This window comes from Eumetopias jubatus, unplaced genomic scaffold (genome assembly GCF_037043125.1).
Source record: "Eumetopias jubatus isolate StellerSeaLion01/CBP00866 unplaced genomic scaffold, mEumJub1_p1.0 scaffold_12, whole genome shotgun sequence".
Taxonomy (NCBI): domain Eukaryota; kingdom Metazoa; phylum Chordata; class Mammalia; order Carnivora; family Otariidae; genus Eumetopias; species Eumetopias jubatus.
In genome coordinates, this window is record NW_028274818.1 from 7,399,341 (window position 1) to 7,417,956 (window position 18,616).

At 40.9% G+C, this 18,616-nt stretch overlaps 1 protein-coding gene across 1 annotated transcript in view; it reads left to right on the forward strand.

Moving 5' to 3' along the window:
- The first annotated feature begins 14,231 nt into the window (after positions 1–14,231).
- The window catches only part of NUF2 (NUF2 component of NDC80 kinetochore complex), a 37,104-nt gene continuing 32,719 nt past the window's right edge, over positions 14,232–18,616 (forward strand). Inside the window, exons 1-2 of the mRNA XM_028104745.1 lie at positions 14,232–14,327; positions 17,896–18,035. Of these exons, the coding sequence (XP_027960546.1) occupies positions 17,913–18,035 (123 nt within the window). The 5' untranslated portion in view covers positions 14,232–14,327; positions 17,896–17,912. The remainder of the gene's footprint in view (positions 14,328–17,895; positions 18,036–18,616) is intronic.

An 18,616-nucleotide genomic window follows, 5' to 3' on the forward strand; every position in this document is an offset into this window, starting at 1 on the left:
AAGAGGTATATTGAAGTCCACATCCACAAAACCTCAGAATGTGACCTTATTTGAAAACAGGGTCTTTCCGAACATAATCAAGTTAAATGAAATCATTAGAGTGGCCTTTACTCCTATATTACCAGTGTCCATAAAAGAATGGGAAATTTGGACATAGACACACATACACAAAGAATGTCATGTGAAGATAAAGGTAGAGGTTGGGGTGGTACATCTACAAGCCAAGGAGAACCAGAGACTGCCAGCAAACCACCAGCAGTCGGGGAGAGGTACTGAACAGATTCTTCTTCACAGCCTGAGAAGGAACCAATTCTGCTGACACCTTGATCTTGGACTTCTGGCCTCCAGATGGTGTGAGACAATGAATTTCTGGTGTTGAAACTACCCTGTTTGTTGTACTAGCTATGGCAGCCCTAATACATAACTCCTTTTTCTTAATCTCTTAATTTCTGAACAAGAACATTCACCTCCCATTTGGGAGCAACACCTATAGGAGGCGAGACTAAAGCAGAGTGCAGAGCTACTGGGATTCTTTGGCCAGGTTGCCCAATGTGTTCTGCCTACACTTACCTCTCCAGCCCCTGCTTCCTCTCTTTACCTCATCCCCTTTCTGAGCCAAAGAGATGCATCATCCAGGAAAAATTAATTCTAGTATATTCCTTATTCTTTCCCCTGAAATGAAATTGTTTTCCCTAACATAAATGTAGACTTCTACATTGGCAAAGTGGTAATTAGTTGGGGAACTTAATAAATAAAATCTTTGCAATATTATTTGTGAAATAAAAATAAGAATCTTTGTCTTTTTTTTTCCTATCTAGAAAAAGTCTCTATTTCACTAAGAAGGAAACTGAAATAATAGGCAAAATATATGGTCTCTGTCTTCCTCTCCATACCCTCCCCACTGCCGGTTCCTGGCCCAGAACTTCTAAAACCCTTGTAATATCCTAAGCAATAAGAACACTAGGAGTATCTTTTGTCCTAATATTTGATTTTGACCCTAGTTCCTGACACAGGGCTTCTAAATTCCTTGGAATTTCTTGAGTGACAGGAGTATCTTTTGTTCTAATGAAGTGACCCTGGGTGGGCTCTTGATGGCTTCAGAATGGGGCTGATCATCAGAAAGACCAAGCCATGATTAGAAGCTTAGAACTCTTCATCCCTTCCTCCATTCTCAGGGCAGGGAGAGGGGATGGAAATTGAGTTAATGATCAATCATGCCTATGGGATGGAGCCTCCATAAAAATTCCAATACGACAGGGTTCAGAGAGCTTCTGGTCAGTGAACACGTTCACATATCAGGAGGTGGCACCCCAACCTCATGGGGACAGAAACTCCTGCACTCAGGACCCTCCCAGACTTCAGTCTGTGTTTCTCTTCATCTGACTGCTTATCTGTATCTATTATCATATCTTTTATTACATAAAAAATGGGTAAATGTGTTTCCCTGGGTTCTTTGAGCCATTTTAACAAATTATTGAACCTGACAAAGGGGTCATGGAAACTCCAATTTATAGCTATTGGTCAAAAGCACAGGTGTCAAACCTTGGACTTGTGATTGGTATCTGAAGTAGGGCAGTCTTGTGGACTGGGTTCTTAACTTGTGGGATCTGATGCTAACCCATGGTAGATAGTGTCAGAACTGAACTGAATTGTTGGACACCCAGCTGGCATTGGAGAATTGGTCAGTGTGGGGGAAAATCCCACACATTTGGTGACTGGAACTGCAATAGAATTTTGAGAGGAGAAACAGAGTCTTTTCTTTTCACCCGCCTGGAAAAGAATAGAAAGCTAAAACATTGTTTTTCACTGGTAATATGTCCTAATTTTTGGTTCTGAGAATACAGTGTCAGACACATACAAGTTTTCAATGAATTTCTGCTGACAAAGTGATGGCCAGTATATTTATAGTCTATACAAAATCTTTTCAATGCTTGTCGAGTCTGGTTTATCCTGGGGTTAGAAGCTTAGTTCTAGCCAGGTGGTTTGCCACTCTGCTTTCTGTCTCCACGCTTAAAATGAAAACGTTAAGAGATTAAAATAGAATGTCCTCATTCCCCCACACAACTACACCCTTGCTGTGGTTAGGGGAGAAAGAAAGTGATTTCAAGATAAATAATTCCTTGTCAGTCAGGATAGGAAATCTCTTAGCATAAGATAGTTGGTTTATTCATATGAAATAAGGTCAAAATTATGTAAACACTATGATTACATATTTCTCATGGAGAGCAAATAGTGGTTTTCTGAAGGAAATTAATTCTTGGAGTGGGATAAATTATTAAATGTGTTTTGTTTTAGTTAATATTAACCCCAGGAGAAAAACCTCCAGAGGAGAGCACGTCAATGAGCAGAACCAGAAGCAAGTGACAATCAACAAATGGCAAAAGTAGTGAGATTTCCTTTTAAGACAAAGGTCCTAGAGAAATAGGGGCTGGGAGAGACTTGGAAGCTGCCAAATTGTGGAAGAAGAGGATTAGGTATGAGAGAATATCTACTTAGGACATATCTGAAGGCCTAAAATCTTGTGAGGCTGCCAACTCACCCCAAAGCCTTTAGAGGGTCTTGATCCCTAGAACAACACAAGGAAGCACAGTAGTTAGGTCAAAGGATCCATCAACAAACCCTTCCCAAAGGAGCCACACAATGCCCCATAGGCCTCTCTCATTGGTTTTGTGTGTGTGTACTGCGGGGAAGTGGGAAAGGGTAAAAGGTATCTAGGGATACAGGCCTTGCTACAAGGACCCAGGGATACAAGCTGCGGAACATAAAGAGAAGGGGTCTGCTGCACAGGCTACAGAACTCAGCACTGACACTACTGCTGTGCTGTAGGGGTTCATTAGGTAGCGCGGTGGAGTAGCAAAGTGCAGGTCTTGAACCATTAGATTACTTGGGTTCAACTTTTGGCTCCCTGCTTTTCTAGCTACATGACTATCAGTAAATTGTTAAAAGTTTCTTTGGTAATTTATACTTTTGGTTTTTCATATGAAAATGGGCATAGAGACTACTTCATGCAGCTGTTAGCATTAAAGAGGGAATGCTTTTGGGTTTTCCACATAAAGTATCATATCATCTGCAAAGAGTGAGAGTTTGACTTCTTCTTTGCCGATTCGGAGGCCTTTGATTTCTTTTTGTTGTCTGATTGCTGTGGCTAGGACTTCTAATACTATGTTGAATAGCAGTGGTGATAGTGGACATCCCTACCATGTTCCTGACCTTAGGGGGAAAGCTCTCAGCTTTTCCCCATTGAGAATGATATTCGCTGTGGGTTTTTCATAAATGGCTTTTATGATATTGATGTATGTAGCCTCTATCCGTATACTCTAAAGAGGTTTGATCAAGAAAGGATGCTGTACTTTGTCAAATGCTTTTTCTGCATCTATTGAGAGGATCCTATGGTTCTTGTTCTTTCTTTTATTAATGCATTGTATCACATTGATTGATTTGTGGATGTTGAACCAACCTTGCAGCCCAGGGATAAATCCCACTTGGTCGTAGTGAATAATCCTATTCACTACTAGCCAATAGGATCTGTAGTGGATCCTATGGCTAGTATTTTGGTGCGAGTTTTTTCATCCATGTTCATCAAGGATATTGGTCTGTAATTCTCCTTTTTGATGGGGTTTTGGTTGGGGATCAAGGTAATGGTGGCCTCATAAAACAAGTTTGGAAGTTTTCCTTCCATTTCTATTTTTTGGAACAGTTTTAGAAGAATAAGTATTAATTCTTCTTTAAATGTTTGGTAGAATTCCCCTGGGAAGCCATCTGGCCCTGGGCTTTTGTTTGTTGGGAGAGTTTTGATGACCGCTTCAATTTCCTTAGTGGTTATAGGTCTGTTCAGGTTTTCTATTTCTTCCTGGTTCAGTTTTGGTAGTTGATACATCTCTAGGAATGCATCCATTTCTTCCAGAGTATCTAATTTGCTGTCATAGAGTTGCTCATAATATGTTCTTATCATTGTATTTTTTGACTCCACCCCAAAACTGCTAGAACTCATACAGGAATTCAGTAAAGTGTCAGGATGTAAAATCAATGCACAGAAATCAGTGGCATTCCTATACACCAACAAGACAGAAGAAAGAGAAATTAAGGAGTTGATTCCATTTACAATTGCACCCAAAACCATAAGATACCTAGGAATAAATCTAACCAAAGAGGCAAAGGATCTGTACTCAGAAAACTATAAAATACTCATGAAAGAAATTGAGGAAGACACAAAGAAATGGAAAAACGTTCCATGCTCATGGATTGGAAGAACAGATATTGTGAAGATGTCAATGCTACCTAGAGCAATCTACACATTCAGTGCAATCCCCATCAAAATACCATCCACTTTTTTTCAAAGAAATGGAACAACTAATCCTCAAATTTGTATGGAACCAGAAAAGACCCCGAATAGCCAGAGGAATGTTGAAAAAGCAAAGCAAAGCTGGCAGCACCACAATTCCGGACTTCCAGCTCTATTACAAAGCTGTCATCATCAAGACAGTATGATACTGGCACAAAAACAGACACATAGATCAATGGAACAGAATAGAGAGCCCAGAAATGGACCCTCAACTCTATGGTCAACTGATCTTCGACAAAGCAGGAAAGAATGTCCAGTGGAAAAAAGAGTCTCTTCAACAAATGGTGTTGGGAAAATTGGACAGCCACATGCAGAAGAATGCAACTGGACCATTTCCTTACACCACACACAAAAATAGACTCCAAATGGTTGGAAGACCTCAATGTGAGACAGGAGTCCATCAAAATCTTAAAGGAGAACACAAGCAGCAACCTCTTCGACCTTAGCCGCAGCAACTTCCTCCTAGAAACATCGCCAAAGGCAAGGGAAGCAAGGGCAAAAATGAACTATTGGGACTTCATCAAGATAAAAAGCTTTTTTTTAAAATATTTTATTTATTTATTTGAGAGAGAGAATGAGATAGAGAGAGAGAGAGCATGAGGGGGGGAGGGTCCGAGGGAGAAGCTGACTCACTGCTGAGCAGGGAGCCCGATGCAGGACTCGATCCCGGGACTCCAGGATCATGACCTGAGCTGAAGGCAGTCGCTCAACCAACTGAGCCACCCAGGCGCCCAAGATAAAAAGCTTTTGCACAGCAAAAGACACAGTCAACAAAACCAAAAGACAGCTGACAGAATGGGAGAAGATATTTGCAAATGACATATCAGATAAAGGGCTAGTATCCAAAATCTATAAAGAACTTATCAAACTCAACACCCAAAGAACAAATGATCCAATCAAGAAATGGGCAGAAGACATGAACAGACATTTTTCCAAAGAAGATATCCAAATGGCCAACAGACACATGAAAAAGTGCTCAACATCGCTCGGCATCAGGGAAATCCAAATCAAAACTTCAATGAGATACCACCTCGCACCAGTCAGAATGGCTAAAATTAACAAGTCAGGAAATGACAGATATTGGTGGGGATGCGGAGAAAGGGGAACCCTCCTACACTGTTGGTGGGAATGCAAGCTGGTGCAACCACTCTGGAAAACAGTATGGAGGTTCCTCAAAAAGTTGAAAATATAGCTGCCCTATGACCCAGAAATTGCACGACTGGGTATTTACCCCAAAGATACAAATGTAGTGATCCGAAGTGGTATGTGCACCCGAATGTTTATAGCAGCAATGTCCACAATAGCCAAACTATGGAAAGAGCCAAGATGTCCATCGACAGATGAATGGATAAAGAAGAAGTGGTATATATATATATATATATATATACACAATGGAATATTATGCAGCCATCAAAAGGAATGAAATCTTGCCATTTGCAATGACGTGACTGGAACTGGAGGGTATTATGCTGAGCGAAATAAGTCAATCAGAGAAAGACATGTATCATATGATCTCACTGATATGAGGAATTCTTAATCTCAGGAAACAAACTGAGGGTTGCTGGAGTGGTGGGGGTGGGAGGGATGGGGTGGCTGGGTGATAGACACTGGGGAGGGTATGTGCTATGGTGAGCACTGTGAACTGTGTAAGACTGTTGAATCACAGACCTGTACCTCTGAAAAAATAATACATTATATGTTATTAAAAGATAGTAGGAAGGGAAAAATGAAGGGGGGGAAATTGGAGGGGGAGATGAACCATGAGAGACTATGGACTCAGAAACAAACTGAGAGGGTTCTAGAGGGGAGGGAGTGGGGGGATGGGTTAGCCTGGTGATTGGTATTAAAGAGGGCACGTACTGAGTGGAGCACTGGGTGTTATACAATGAATCATGGAACACTACATCAAAAATTAATGATGTAATGTATGGTCATTAACATAACATAATAAAATGTAAAATAAGAAAAAAGAGGGAATGGATGCAGAGGAACTGGTACCTGGGACATCTTTTATAAATGTGAGTTCTTATTATTAAAGCTCCACAAGCAAAAGATATATAAAAGGAATATATCATAATGGGTTATCCTAGGAGCAATATTTAGTATTAATTTTGAATTTATATGGCCAAACACTGTTTACCAGTTTGAGTCTGCTTAATAAGTAGTGGATGGAAATTGACAGGTGAACTTTTTTCAAATACCAAGGATGAAATTAGATACTATTACTTAGTATTACGCCAAAGTTTTTTTGATAAAACATGCAGTCTCTTTCTTGGGAGAAAACAGAATTAGGGTCTATGAAAAGATTTGGGAACTTAGAAGTGATTTCTCTCTCAGGGTTCATTAAACAGTCTATTTATTAGACTAACTCTAGATAATAGAAGTCAGTAACATAAAGGGGCATATAGGAATGACAACATGACACTAGAACTGTGACAAAAGCTATTTATCCCCAGAATTTTCTGACTTGTGCTACTCTGTCATTATTGGTTTCAGTGTAACTTTCTTTTCCAAAATTTGTTATGAATGATTAATTTTAACACTATTATTCTTCAATTTTTCCAAGTTTTTATTTAAAGTCCAGTTAGTTAGCCCACAGTGTAATATTAGTTTCAGGTTTAGAATTCAGTGATTCATTACTTACACACAACACCCAGGGCTCATCACATCAGGTGCCCTCCTTAATGCCCATCACCCATCTAGCCCATCCCCCACCTACTTCCCTCCATCGACCCTCAGTTTGCTCCCCATCCTTGAGAGTCTCTTTTCTGGTATGCCTCTCCTTTTCCCCCCACCCTCTGTTCATCTGTATTGTTACTTAAATTGATTAACATTAATATTTTTTCTTGTGACTCTCATGAACTCCCTTGAAATAACTGGAAACACTAACAGGATAGTATAATGCCAACATTGGAAATACTCAGGGCATGAAGATTATATTTGAAAAAAAAGTCACATTGGAGAAGTATTTTTATCAATGTCCAATTAATCCCTAAGCTGCTCTAAGTTAACTGTGTTGAAAGAAGGTGTTGGTGTGAAAGGTTGGTGGGAGGATCCCAGAGGGGTTCAAGTATAACACACCATGTATTTTCTCCCTTGGATCTGGTGTAGAGCTCATCAAAATGAGCAAAGGACATGTATTTTATGGCTTCACACTAAAAATTCCATATGAGTCCATAACAAAAATAATATTTAAACCATTGCAAATGTAGAGCTCAGTTCCCAAATCCACTAACAAAGATGAACACAGCTGAGGAATGAAGTAGATCAACACGTCTGGAATGATTAAAAGATAATCAGAGCAGACGGCTACTTTGACTTAATGCTGTTTTTCTTGAGCCTGAACTCTAAACATGTATTTTAAAGCCAATAAATTTAGAATCTAATTTTTTCCACCTAGAACACTGTGTTTGATGTTTATCACTCCACTTCTGTTGACTTTCAAGGGGCATAAGGTTAATGTTAATACAACCACGCCACCCAGTGAACATGCCGTGCATACATAAATGTTACTAGAATTTGCTATTTTCTTTAAATATTGGTGCATTTTCCAGTAGATATACAGCCCCAAACTAAAATAGTAATTCACAAATTTATAAAAGCATTATACATTTTTACTTATTCATTCACAATTAACTATGGTTAAAATGTGCAAAGGATATTCCAACACTTGTGATAAAGGGTTTTGCATATTAGATATAACCTGTAATGTTGCCAAGCAATAGATGTTAGATGACAAATTGTTTCTCTCTTACAAAATGTTAGGCAAGCATAAAACTATGACACTTCTTTGCATGAGGTATTATCTACATCTTTCATACATAGTTTCAAAGATTTTTTCTGATGTCCTTCATATGAAATGTGTGTTCAAAATTTTACTTCAGCCTGCTACTCATGGTTAGTCATGATTTTTAAGAAATGAATATTATTAATAATATTAAGTGAGTTGAATAATGGCATCAATGATACAACCAACAAATCTGTGAGTCAGTCAATGTGATGTGGTCAAAAATGCTGTCATGATTTCAGACAGCATTACTATCCTACCTTACACCAATCAGACCACAGTCAGAGTGTGGTTTTCAGTTTAAAGTCCACAAAAGTTGAATAGAACACTTTTTTGGTCATCCTTTTATTTTTTCTTAAGAAATATAAGCACATTGAGGGGGGGAGCATAAAGACCCAAAGTATATACAATCAAAATCTCCTTTTACTCTGACCCACCCCCTCCCCATTTTCCTCCTCAGAGGCTACTACTATGACTGATTTCTTCCTGTTAGATGAACCATTTTTAAAAAGGAGTAGTTCATTCCAACAACAAACATTAACTGGGTGCTCAGTTTGTGCCAGACGTGGTGTTAGGTTCTTGGGAATCAAGTCATTAAGAACCAGCTCTGTGTAGTAGTTGAGACAGACATAAAAGAGATCATTTCAATATAACATAATTTTTTTTTTAAGTATACAAAGAATCCACTGATCTCTTCCAAATGCCATGGATCTGGACATTTTCATGTGTATCTCCCACAGGTGTCTTGAGCTTGACATGTCTAAAACTCAACCACCGCTCACCATCCAAAATGAGTTTCCCTCTATAAATCAGAATGACACCCCGTTTATCTGGGTGCTTGAGTCAGAAAATTCTCACGAAACAGACATTTATCAAGCAACTACAACATCTAAGGACTTGTGCTAGGCTATGAATATATGATAGGAAATATGGTAGTTCCTGTTTTCACCAAAAACTGTTTACGAGACTCTGTCCTTGCTTTCTCTTCCTTCTGCCCTCCTAGTTCAATCAGTTATTAAGTTCCACCATGTCTACTTAAATTCCTCTGGCATCGATTTCCATCACACTGGCAACACCCTAGTATGGGCTGCCATCTTCTTTCCTCTGGATTACTACAATGTCCCAGTTGGTTTCCCTTCCTCTTGAACTGGTTTCCTTGCCACTCTTGAATTCCACTTTTCTCACACAAGCCAGAATCATCATCTAAAATATAAACCCAGTCATGTCAAAACCCTTCAAGGTTTCTATTGACTAGAATATTCTTCATGATCTGGTCCCTGTTCACCTCCTCATCCCCTTGTCTAGAATCTGTGTTCCTAGATTGTGCTCTCCTCTCCTGTGTGGGCCTTCACCTGAGTTGTTACCTCTATCTGCTACACTTGTCCCCCCAATCCTGTTTAACCTAGCCAATTCCTAGATATTCTCAAGCACGGAGCCAATCAGTCTGAACTGCATTTTTTAAAAATTTATTTTTATTACCTGCTCCCCTTCTCTATGAGAATATAAGATGTCAGGTCAATTGTTAGATTGGTTTCTACCACATTTTTTTGTTCACTATTATGTTTCTAGTATGTAGCTCATCGTCTGGCACAAAATTAGGGGCTCAATAAAGTTTTCTGAATGAAAAGATGATTGCCAAGAAAGCCAGGAGGAAAGTCAACTAATTCAGACTATGGAATAGGTAAAAACTTCTTGAAAGACTCTCTGAAAAATAAGTAAGAATAGGTAAGAGTCAGGCAAAGAAAATCAGGATAGCCCAGTCAACAAAATAAGGTCTCAAAGTATAAAACAGCCTCATGAACGGGAAGTGGGTGTGATGGGACGTGAGGTTGGAAACATAAACAGTGACAAGATCATGGAGGTCCTAGCGTGCCAGGCTATGGAGTTAGACTTCATCTTGGAGGTGATAAGAAAGATGGATGGAAGAAATCTAAGCAGACAAATGAAACATTCAGATTTACATTTGGGACTGATCATTCTGGCTGCTACTTACAAGATGAATTTGGGGGTGTGGGCAGGGTGGTAAGGCTAGAGACAGCACTGAGATAGTGGAAATGAAAGGGACAAATTAAAGTTGGAATGGCTCATGCGCCCTCCCAAGTGGCTTTATCTAGAAGGCTAGGAAATTATTGGAGTCACCAAAAGTACATGACCGCTAGTTGACCTGTGAACTGGACACCAGCAACTGGAGGCTTCTCACTCCCTCCCCTGTCCTTGGAATGTGCGTTTAGCTTGCCTTCCCTGCGCCCAGAGGCTGCTCCAAGGACACAGGCTTGAGAGAGTGATGTGCTGAGACCCATCTGGATTGTATATGGTGACTGAATCCCATTAAGTATTCTATATAAACTTTCAAGATTTGGCAGGCAAGTGCAGAGATCTCCTCTTGCGGCCACACAAGACAAGTCTTGTATGTAAGTTCCTTTGCTTATTCAACCTGCTACCTACCATCTGGAGTGGCCTACCTCTTTCTTTCACCTCTCCCTGCCCTCCAACTATGGGTCTGGTTTCAGACTACACCCAGGAAGGTCCCAAGGAGCTGTGAACCAATAGAATTAAAAGCCTGAATCTCAAGGGAGAAATCAGAACAGCAGTTGTTTTAGGCTTCATGAGCAAACAGATTAAACAATGAGTGAATGATACTCCCAAGGAGAAAATAAAGACAAAATAACAAAATAATGTTGGAACTTACACTATTTAAAGGGCAGAGAGAGAAAGAGCCAGCTAAGAAGTAAGAGGTAGACAGAAGAGAGAGGAGTGAAGCAAAGGGAGTTAGGTTTCAAGGAGGGTTTGATCAGTGGTAGCAAATGCAGCTGAGAGGTTTAGAAAGAAAGAGAAGCACTGATCCGCAGCACAGGCCGGGGAGGTATATTTCATCTTCTAAAATAAGTAAGAGGGAGGTACACGTGGCAGGGAGGGGCATGAGGAAGCAGGAGGTTAAGGTGTGTGTTGCATGATGGCTTGAATTTTCTCAGTTAACTGGAAACAAGGTGACTGGAAATGTGTGTGTTCTGTAGGGAATCTCTGTTTCAATGCATGCGTGCCTGATGGCAAATAGGGAGTAAAATCCATCTTCGTATTTTCACCTATTTCTACCACCCTAGATCAAATGAATCAACTTTTCAGCCTTACTGATCTGCTGAAAACAAAGCAGAAACAACAATTTGGAACCCATCACTTTATTTTTTTTAAAGATTTTATTTATGTATTTGACAGAGAGAGACACAGTGAGAGAGGGAACACAAGCAGGGGGAGTGGGAAAGGGAGAAGCAGGCTTTCCGCGGAGCAGGGAGCCCGACGCGGGAATCGATCCCAGATCCTGGGATCATGACCTGAGCTGAAGGCAGACGCTTAATGACTGAGGCACCCAGGCGTCCCTGGAACCCATCACTTTAAAAAGAGATTTGTTTTAACCCAAAGCACAAGCTGCCACAGAGCACCACCTGCACTAAAGGTAAAGTCCCAGCTGCAGGCTGTCATTGTCTCACTGAGCATCCTCATCATGTCACTCAAAGGTCTGCTCAGTCCTTACAGGTCTGTCATCCAGCCTCTAAAGTGCAATCTAGAAAGGGAACATGAAATTAAAATGAGATCAGGAACAGGCATAAAAACTGCAGATGCATGTGAATGTGTGTTACATGCTTGAAAAACACCTTTCAGACTACACTGGCCACCTACTAATAAAGACAGGAGTTGAGGCTGGGAAGGGATAGTTTGTAAGAAGGCACTGAAAGCTCTAAGACAGGAAAGTGATGGATGATAAATTAATGGACTGTCAAGAAGCAGGCGGTGAGATGAAGCTGGAGACCACAAATGTGTCGTATGCCCCTGTGTACTGTTTCCTCCAGGGCACCAAGCTGGGGATTTATGGGATGCATTCAGGGTCACAGTTTTGACAGGCACCTGGGTCAGAGGCCTTGGACACAGGGAGTTTGGATGCTGATGAACCCTGCGGTCCAGGCTGGGAAGGGAGGCAATGGACTGAGGACTGACAGGGAAAATGAAATAGAAGGCAGATACAGAGCATGTGAGGGTATACAGGTGCAGAAAAATTAGATGCCACAGTCATAAAGAATACTAGGTTCAATATTCTGCTGCAGTTAGTGTCTTCATGGATGATGATTAAAACTCTAGAAAGTCTAAGTTGAAATTTCTGCCATTCCACCCTCTACCTCACATGGCCCTGTAATAGCAACTGAATTTTTAAAGTCACGCTTACCCTTATAGCTGAGATAATTTCAATAAATACCCATTAGTTCTTTCATACTTCTAACTATCAAATTGCCATATCGATGGTAAAATTATCCAACTAAACCATATTATAGAGGTGTCTTGTTTTTCTTTCTATTGGGTCTACTCTATTCTTGGCCCACATAGAGGTCACTCTTTTCCTGTCTGAACTCTCAACAGTTCAGACATTTGTTGAGTGCTTACCATGTGCATAGGGACCTCATACAAATAATAATCAAAATAACAGCTAATACTTATTGAGTGCTCACAATTCTGCCAGGCACTTACATGAACAAATTCATTTAATCTTCATGACAACCTATAAATCAAAGAGGACTATTTCTCCATTTTGCAGAAGTGGAAAGCAGCTTAGGTTAAGCAACTTGCCTGAGTCCACATAGGCAGTAAGTAGTGTGACTGGAGATTTAAATCCAGCTACTGATTCCAGAGATGTGCCCTCCACCCTTAGGTGTCCCCCCTTTCCTGCCTCTAAGGAGATGTGCTCCAGGGGAGGGTAAGTATGCACAAGTAATAAAGTTGATTTGGCCAAGTGCCAATGAAAGGTCTTTTTTCTCTTCTTTCCTGACTCCCTGAGATCTTTAAAATTCTACTTTCCTAACCTACTTTTGAGTTTAACTATTCTGACTTTGCGATTAACCTAAGAACATGGACTTAGGGAAAGAGACGTCCTAAACTATTTAATATGAAATGTATTTTTGTTAGAATGGGTATAGGCTTCTCTACCAATATGCACAAAAAAGCACCAGCGTTTGTCTACTTCCAACACAATATTTCTAGCATGATGTTTCACTTCATTCAGTCCAGACTCCCCATCCAACATAGGACCCTCACCGACTAATACTCCATCCCGCAGTCAGATGTAGGTCCCATTATGGCCTCTAGTGCCCAAAACCCAAATTAAACTTCACGGCTTCTCCATCGACACGAGTTCGCTCATGTCTTGTGCCGCAGGACGCTGACTTGCGATCATGTATGAAGCGCCCTTCACTGGGGCACGTGCACGTTTGGGGAACAGTCCGTGTCGGGAAGCACCTGTCTTGCTGGCTACTGTGGAGAGATGCCCGGAGGGAGGGAGAAGCTAAAATCAGGACACTGGCTTCTACTCTGGACAGTGCCGCTTACTGCACGGTAGGGAACAAATCACTTCCAAGCCCCCGTCTGCCTGCCTGTAAAAGTGAAAGGCTCTGGCCGGATGAACCGTTGGGTTCCTTTCACCTCTCGGGAGTCGTGTTAACCAACGCAGAATCAGGGGATTTGTGTCTGGATACTGGTTGTGCTACTTGTGAACACTGTGAGCGTCCTTGGCCAGCTGCATGGTCTCTCTGATTTAGATCCCTCATTTGATGACAGTATCTACTCGCCCCCATCTTCCTTCCCCTTTTAATGAAGCCTAAAACAGAAGCCGTGCGCTCATACTCGATGTCAAAATATCGGTATTAGTATCATCACTCTGCGACTCTACGACTTACGCTGCCCCACGGAGAGCCCCACATCCTCTCTCCCTTCTCACTTTGAACTTAGCTCAAGTCTCTAGAAACTGTCCATTCGCTTTTGCTCTCCACCTCGGGCCCGGGTGCCGCTATGTGGAGGAACTCTGCAGCAACCCCGCTCCCGGAACTCCCAGCCCTTCCTGCAAACCGTCGCGCTCCCACTTCCTGTGGAATCCAAGTCCGACTAGACGCCAACGCCGCAAAAAACAGTTCCGCCTAGATAGAGCCCGGCGCCTTCTCTCGCCGCACAAGGTCCACCCGCCTCGAGTCTGTTGAGCCTTACCGGCACCCGGCGCCGCGGCCGCGCAGGAAGTGGGCTGGGCGGAGGGGGCGGGACTTCCGGTAGGAGGCGGCAAGTTTGAAAAGACACAACGGTTGATGGTTGGTGTCTGTTGACTTCCAACTTCACCTGCCGCGGCTCCGGAGCTCTTCGCCCTCCTGCGGGCGGCTGGCTGGCGCGGTAAGTGAACGCGATCAAACACCGGAGGACGGGAGCCTGAGTGCGCCGTCCCTCCGGAGGCGCGGGCAGGAGCCTGGACGCCGGGCCTGGCAGTGTTTTCCTTGAGCGCAGCGCTGGGGAGGAGGCTGGAGAAGCCAGCCCCCGGGAGATGGGGTTCTTTTAACTTGGTGTTGGTCTCAGAAACAACCTGAGCTTAGTTCCTGCGAAACGATGAGTGTTGCTACGTAGACTGTGTGAGAAGAAACTTGAGCTGAAACTGGCCAGTTGAAGCTTGTATTTATATTTTTTTAACCCCTTTATTTAGAAGGCAATAGGTTTGAGACGCTCGTCAACTTTCTACAGATCTCCGTTGCTCACACATCGCTTAGCCAGAGCAAAGATATCATACTTAGTCTAAGAATCAAAGGAATGGAGCGGTGAATATATGGCACTGTGCATGCATAGCACGTTCATTTTCCCTGAATGAGTTCAGGAAACTTTTTACTTAATTTATTGTGGTTGTTTTTGTTTAGTCTTTGCGTCCTGGAATTTTGCTTTCATGAACCAGTTTTAGTAAAACGAAGTGTGTACGATTTAACAGGTATTCTGTCAACATCTACTCTGTTCAGCTTCTCAGTGTTGCAAATATAAAGAAATCAGAGGGATAATTAGCAGTTAATACCTGCTACTTGCTAGGCGGTCCGAGGGTCACTCTACATATGTTATTAGGTTGTTTACATGCTTTATCCCACTAGAGACCTCATACTGTTCAGTTGGAAGGCCTTTTTCCCCACCTCCCAAAAATGAATTGGAATTGAAATTGTACTATCAAAGAAAGATAGAAATTGTATATGGGAGATGATTCCAAAAAGAAGCATTGGGAGTTTGGGAAACATCTTGGAGGAGACTAACTTGAAACAGAAAATTCATTGATTTATTAAATATTGGAGTGTTTTAGAAACCAACAGAAAAAATTGAATTTGATATGGTGGGTGGGATAATTGAAGTATTTTTGTAAAAATATTACATGATGCATTGGTGTTCATAAGGATTAATCTGATAGAGTGTGTAAGACACATTAGAGAGGGATGTGCGATAATGATTATGAAGGTATTTTACACCTACTCTTTCTCTCATAATCTTTTTTTTTTTTTTAAGATTTATTTATTTGGGAGAGAGAGAGCGCGAGCACGAATGGGAGGGGCAGAGGCAGAGGGAGAGGGAATCCCATGCAGACTCCATGCTGAGCCACAGAGCCTGACCTGGGGCCTCATTTCACAACCTGAGATCATCACTGGAGCCGAAACCAGGAGTCGGTTGCTTAACCAACTGCACCCTTATTGTGATAATCTTTGATCCAGATGTAGCTTGTTTTGGAAAAGTGACTTTTTCTACAATATTTTGGCCCAGTATTTCTATCAGTGGTTTTTAAATCTATGACCTTAGATGAAAATGTGGAATGTGTATTAATGCTGAAAAGGACATTTAATATGTGAGGCATCAGGATCTGGAGTCAGAAAGATGCTGACTATGGAATGAAAGTGTGAAATTATAAAATTCAGTAATGGGAAGTGCAAATCCTTGCTTAACGTTCAAATAATTATGTTAAGAAAAACATGGAGAAGTCCTGGCTTGATATCAATGGGTCACATTGAAGATGTTCTGGGAGTTTTAGTTGATTGCGTGAGTGTGTGTGTGTGTGTGTGTGTGTGTGTGTGTGTGTGTGTGAGAGAGAGAGAGAGAGAGAGAGAGAGAGAGAGAGAGAGAAACAGAGACAGAGAGTCAGTAAGTGCTACAGTTGTAGACTAGATCAGCGTGGCCAATGTCTACTATATTGATGTTCTGCCCTAGGCAAACTGTATCTGGAGTATTGTGTTCAGTTTGAGCATTACATTTTAAGAAGACATTGACAAAATTGTTTTAGAGGAAATTGAGTAGAATGGTAAAGTTTCTAAAATAATATCATATAAGCAGTGGTTCTACTTAAATTATCCTTAACCTTAGAGAAGAGATGGCTAAGCAGAGATGTGATAACTTTCTTCACATTTTCAAAAGTGGTGTCATGTAAACAGAAATTAATACTTTCTTTGTAGTTGCGTTGACTGGAAATAGAACCAGTGGGTAAAGATTACAATAAACAGATTTCTACACAGTGTGAGGAAGAATTATTTAATTATTAAAGCCATACTGAAGTGGAAAAAAGTTGCCTTGAGAGTTAGTGAACTTTGTGATGTTTGCACGTGTTCACGCAGAAGTGCAAAGTTGTTGGTTGGTCATCTTTCAGAACAGCTTTCTACATTTATCAGAGGTTAGGCAAGTTGCTGAAGCTTCTTTTAACTATAATATTCTAAAGAAATATTAGGCACCTAAAGAAATGGATTTCCAGAATTGTGGGTCATTTCAGTTTGTTTGCAACGTTGAGTATATTCACATTGGGTCTCTTGAATTATGCTACTTCCTCACAGAACAGGGGATCTGTATGTAATAAATCCAATATTGTCAACTGAGAGGCAGAGGCAGTGGCTGCAATGGCTGGTGCTCCTGCTGCTACTACTGCTTTTCTGCTGGGCACGGCTAGAAATAAGAAGAAAACGCAAAGGTGTCAGCTCACGGGGGCTCCGAATGTAGTGTCAGAGTTCTAGAAACCTCACAATACACTGTGGCAGGTATTATAACAGTTAAAGGCAAGGCTCTAGGACATGATTTCTTAACCTCAGCGTTATTGACATTTGGACTGAATAATTCTTTGCTGCAGTGGAGGTGGGGGGCTATCCTGTGCATTGTAGGTTGTTTAGCAGCATGAGCTTCGAACCACTAGATTCCAGTAGCACCCCCATTCCAGTCCTGACAGCCAAAGATGTCGCCACATATACCCAGGTATCCCCCCGCAGGGGGGGGGTGCGAAATTGTGAGAACGACTGCTGTAGGGGGACACAGGTGGGAGTATCTCACATCTGAGAACATTAGGGGAAATTGGTGGTGGTGGTGGTTGTTTTAAGTTATCTGTCTGGTGATTGGGATTCCTACCAGTTACAGCATTCTATTTTTACTGTATTTTTTTCCCCTCTCTCTTCTAGGTGCATCTTAAATCTTATTACCCATCTCACTATGTGTACATCAAATAGGATGTTAGATCAGAGTACAGTTTTATTATCCTTATGTTGATACTGTTTATATACAGCTTCTGCTGATAGTGTTGCCTATATATCTTGCCTTGAGGATTAATTCTCAAGACCAATCTTGTTAAACCCTAAGTCCCCCAAATTTACCAAAGATAAAACAGGGATTTTCATGTATATTCGAGCAAAGTCCTCTTTCCCATTGAAAGAGAAGAGCATTAGGAAATTAGAGAAAGAAAACCATTTCAGAATAAAAGATATTTCAGACTACATACATGTATATACACATTTATAATTTAGGATATACATATGTTGTAATTTGTGTTATCTTACTAGGATGTTTGATGATAGTTAACACTACTATGAATAGTTCAACATTGGCTTGTTAATTTTGCTGATATTTATCAGCTTCCAGATAAAGAGAACAGCTAGTTGTCCATGTTTCTGATCTTTGCTTTTTCTTCCTTCAGACTGGGAGATTCCCAAGATGGAAACTTTGTCTTTCCCCAGATATAATGTAGCTGAGATTGTGATTCATATTCGCAACAAAATCTTAACAGGAGCTGATGGTAAAAACCTCTCCAAGAATGATCTTTATCCAAATCCAAAGGTACAATGTGATTGTGTTTGCGTGTGGATGATGGTATTTAAAAAGAAATGAAACTACTTGGCCTATAGTATTTGCAGAAGGGCATGTACCCTACTACTTGATGTGGGCCAGTCATTTTAATCCAGAAGCAATCTCTCACCAAGTGTAATTTTAAAATAATGTTAAGTTTATATGTGAGGTGACATCTGCATTTCCATTAGGAATTCAATTCCTTAATATGGTTGTTTCCTTAAAAAAAAGAACACTTCTAAATCATAGATGTATTAAAGTATATTAAATTTTTTTTATTATTGTAGTGATGGTCTGAGTGTATCATTTATTGGTAGGGCTTGAAGGAACCTATTCCAAGTGGTTTCCAACCATAAAAAGTGCTTAGGAAACAATTCTCTTTGGAAACTTACAGATTAATTTTCTTGCATTATGCCCCAAGGGGGGGATTGACTTGTTTTGACAGGCTTCATTCTTATTTCTTTAGTTATTAAATGCAAAAATGAACTATTTATGTGTCACAGAAAATCCCAAAGTCTCCTTCCATTTTCCTGCGTTGGTCTTGAAGTAATAACATAATAAAACCTGGTTTA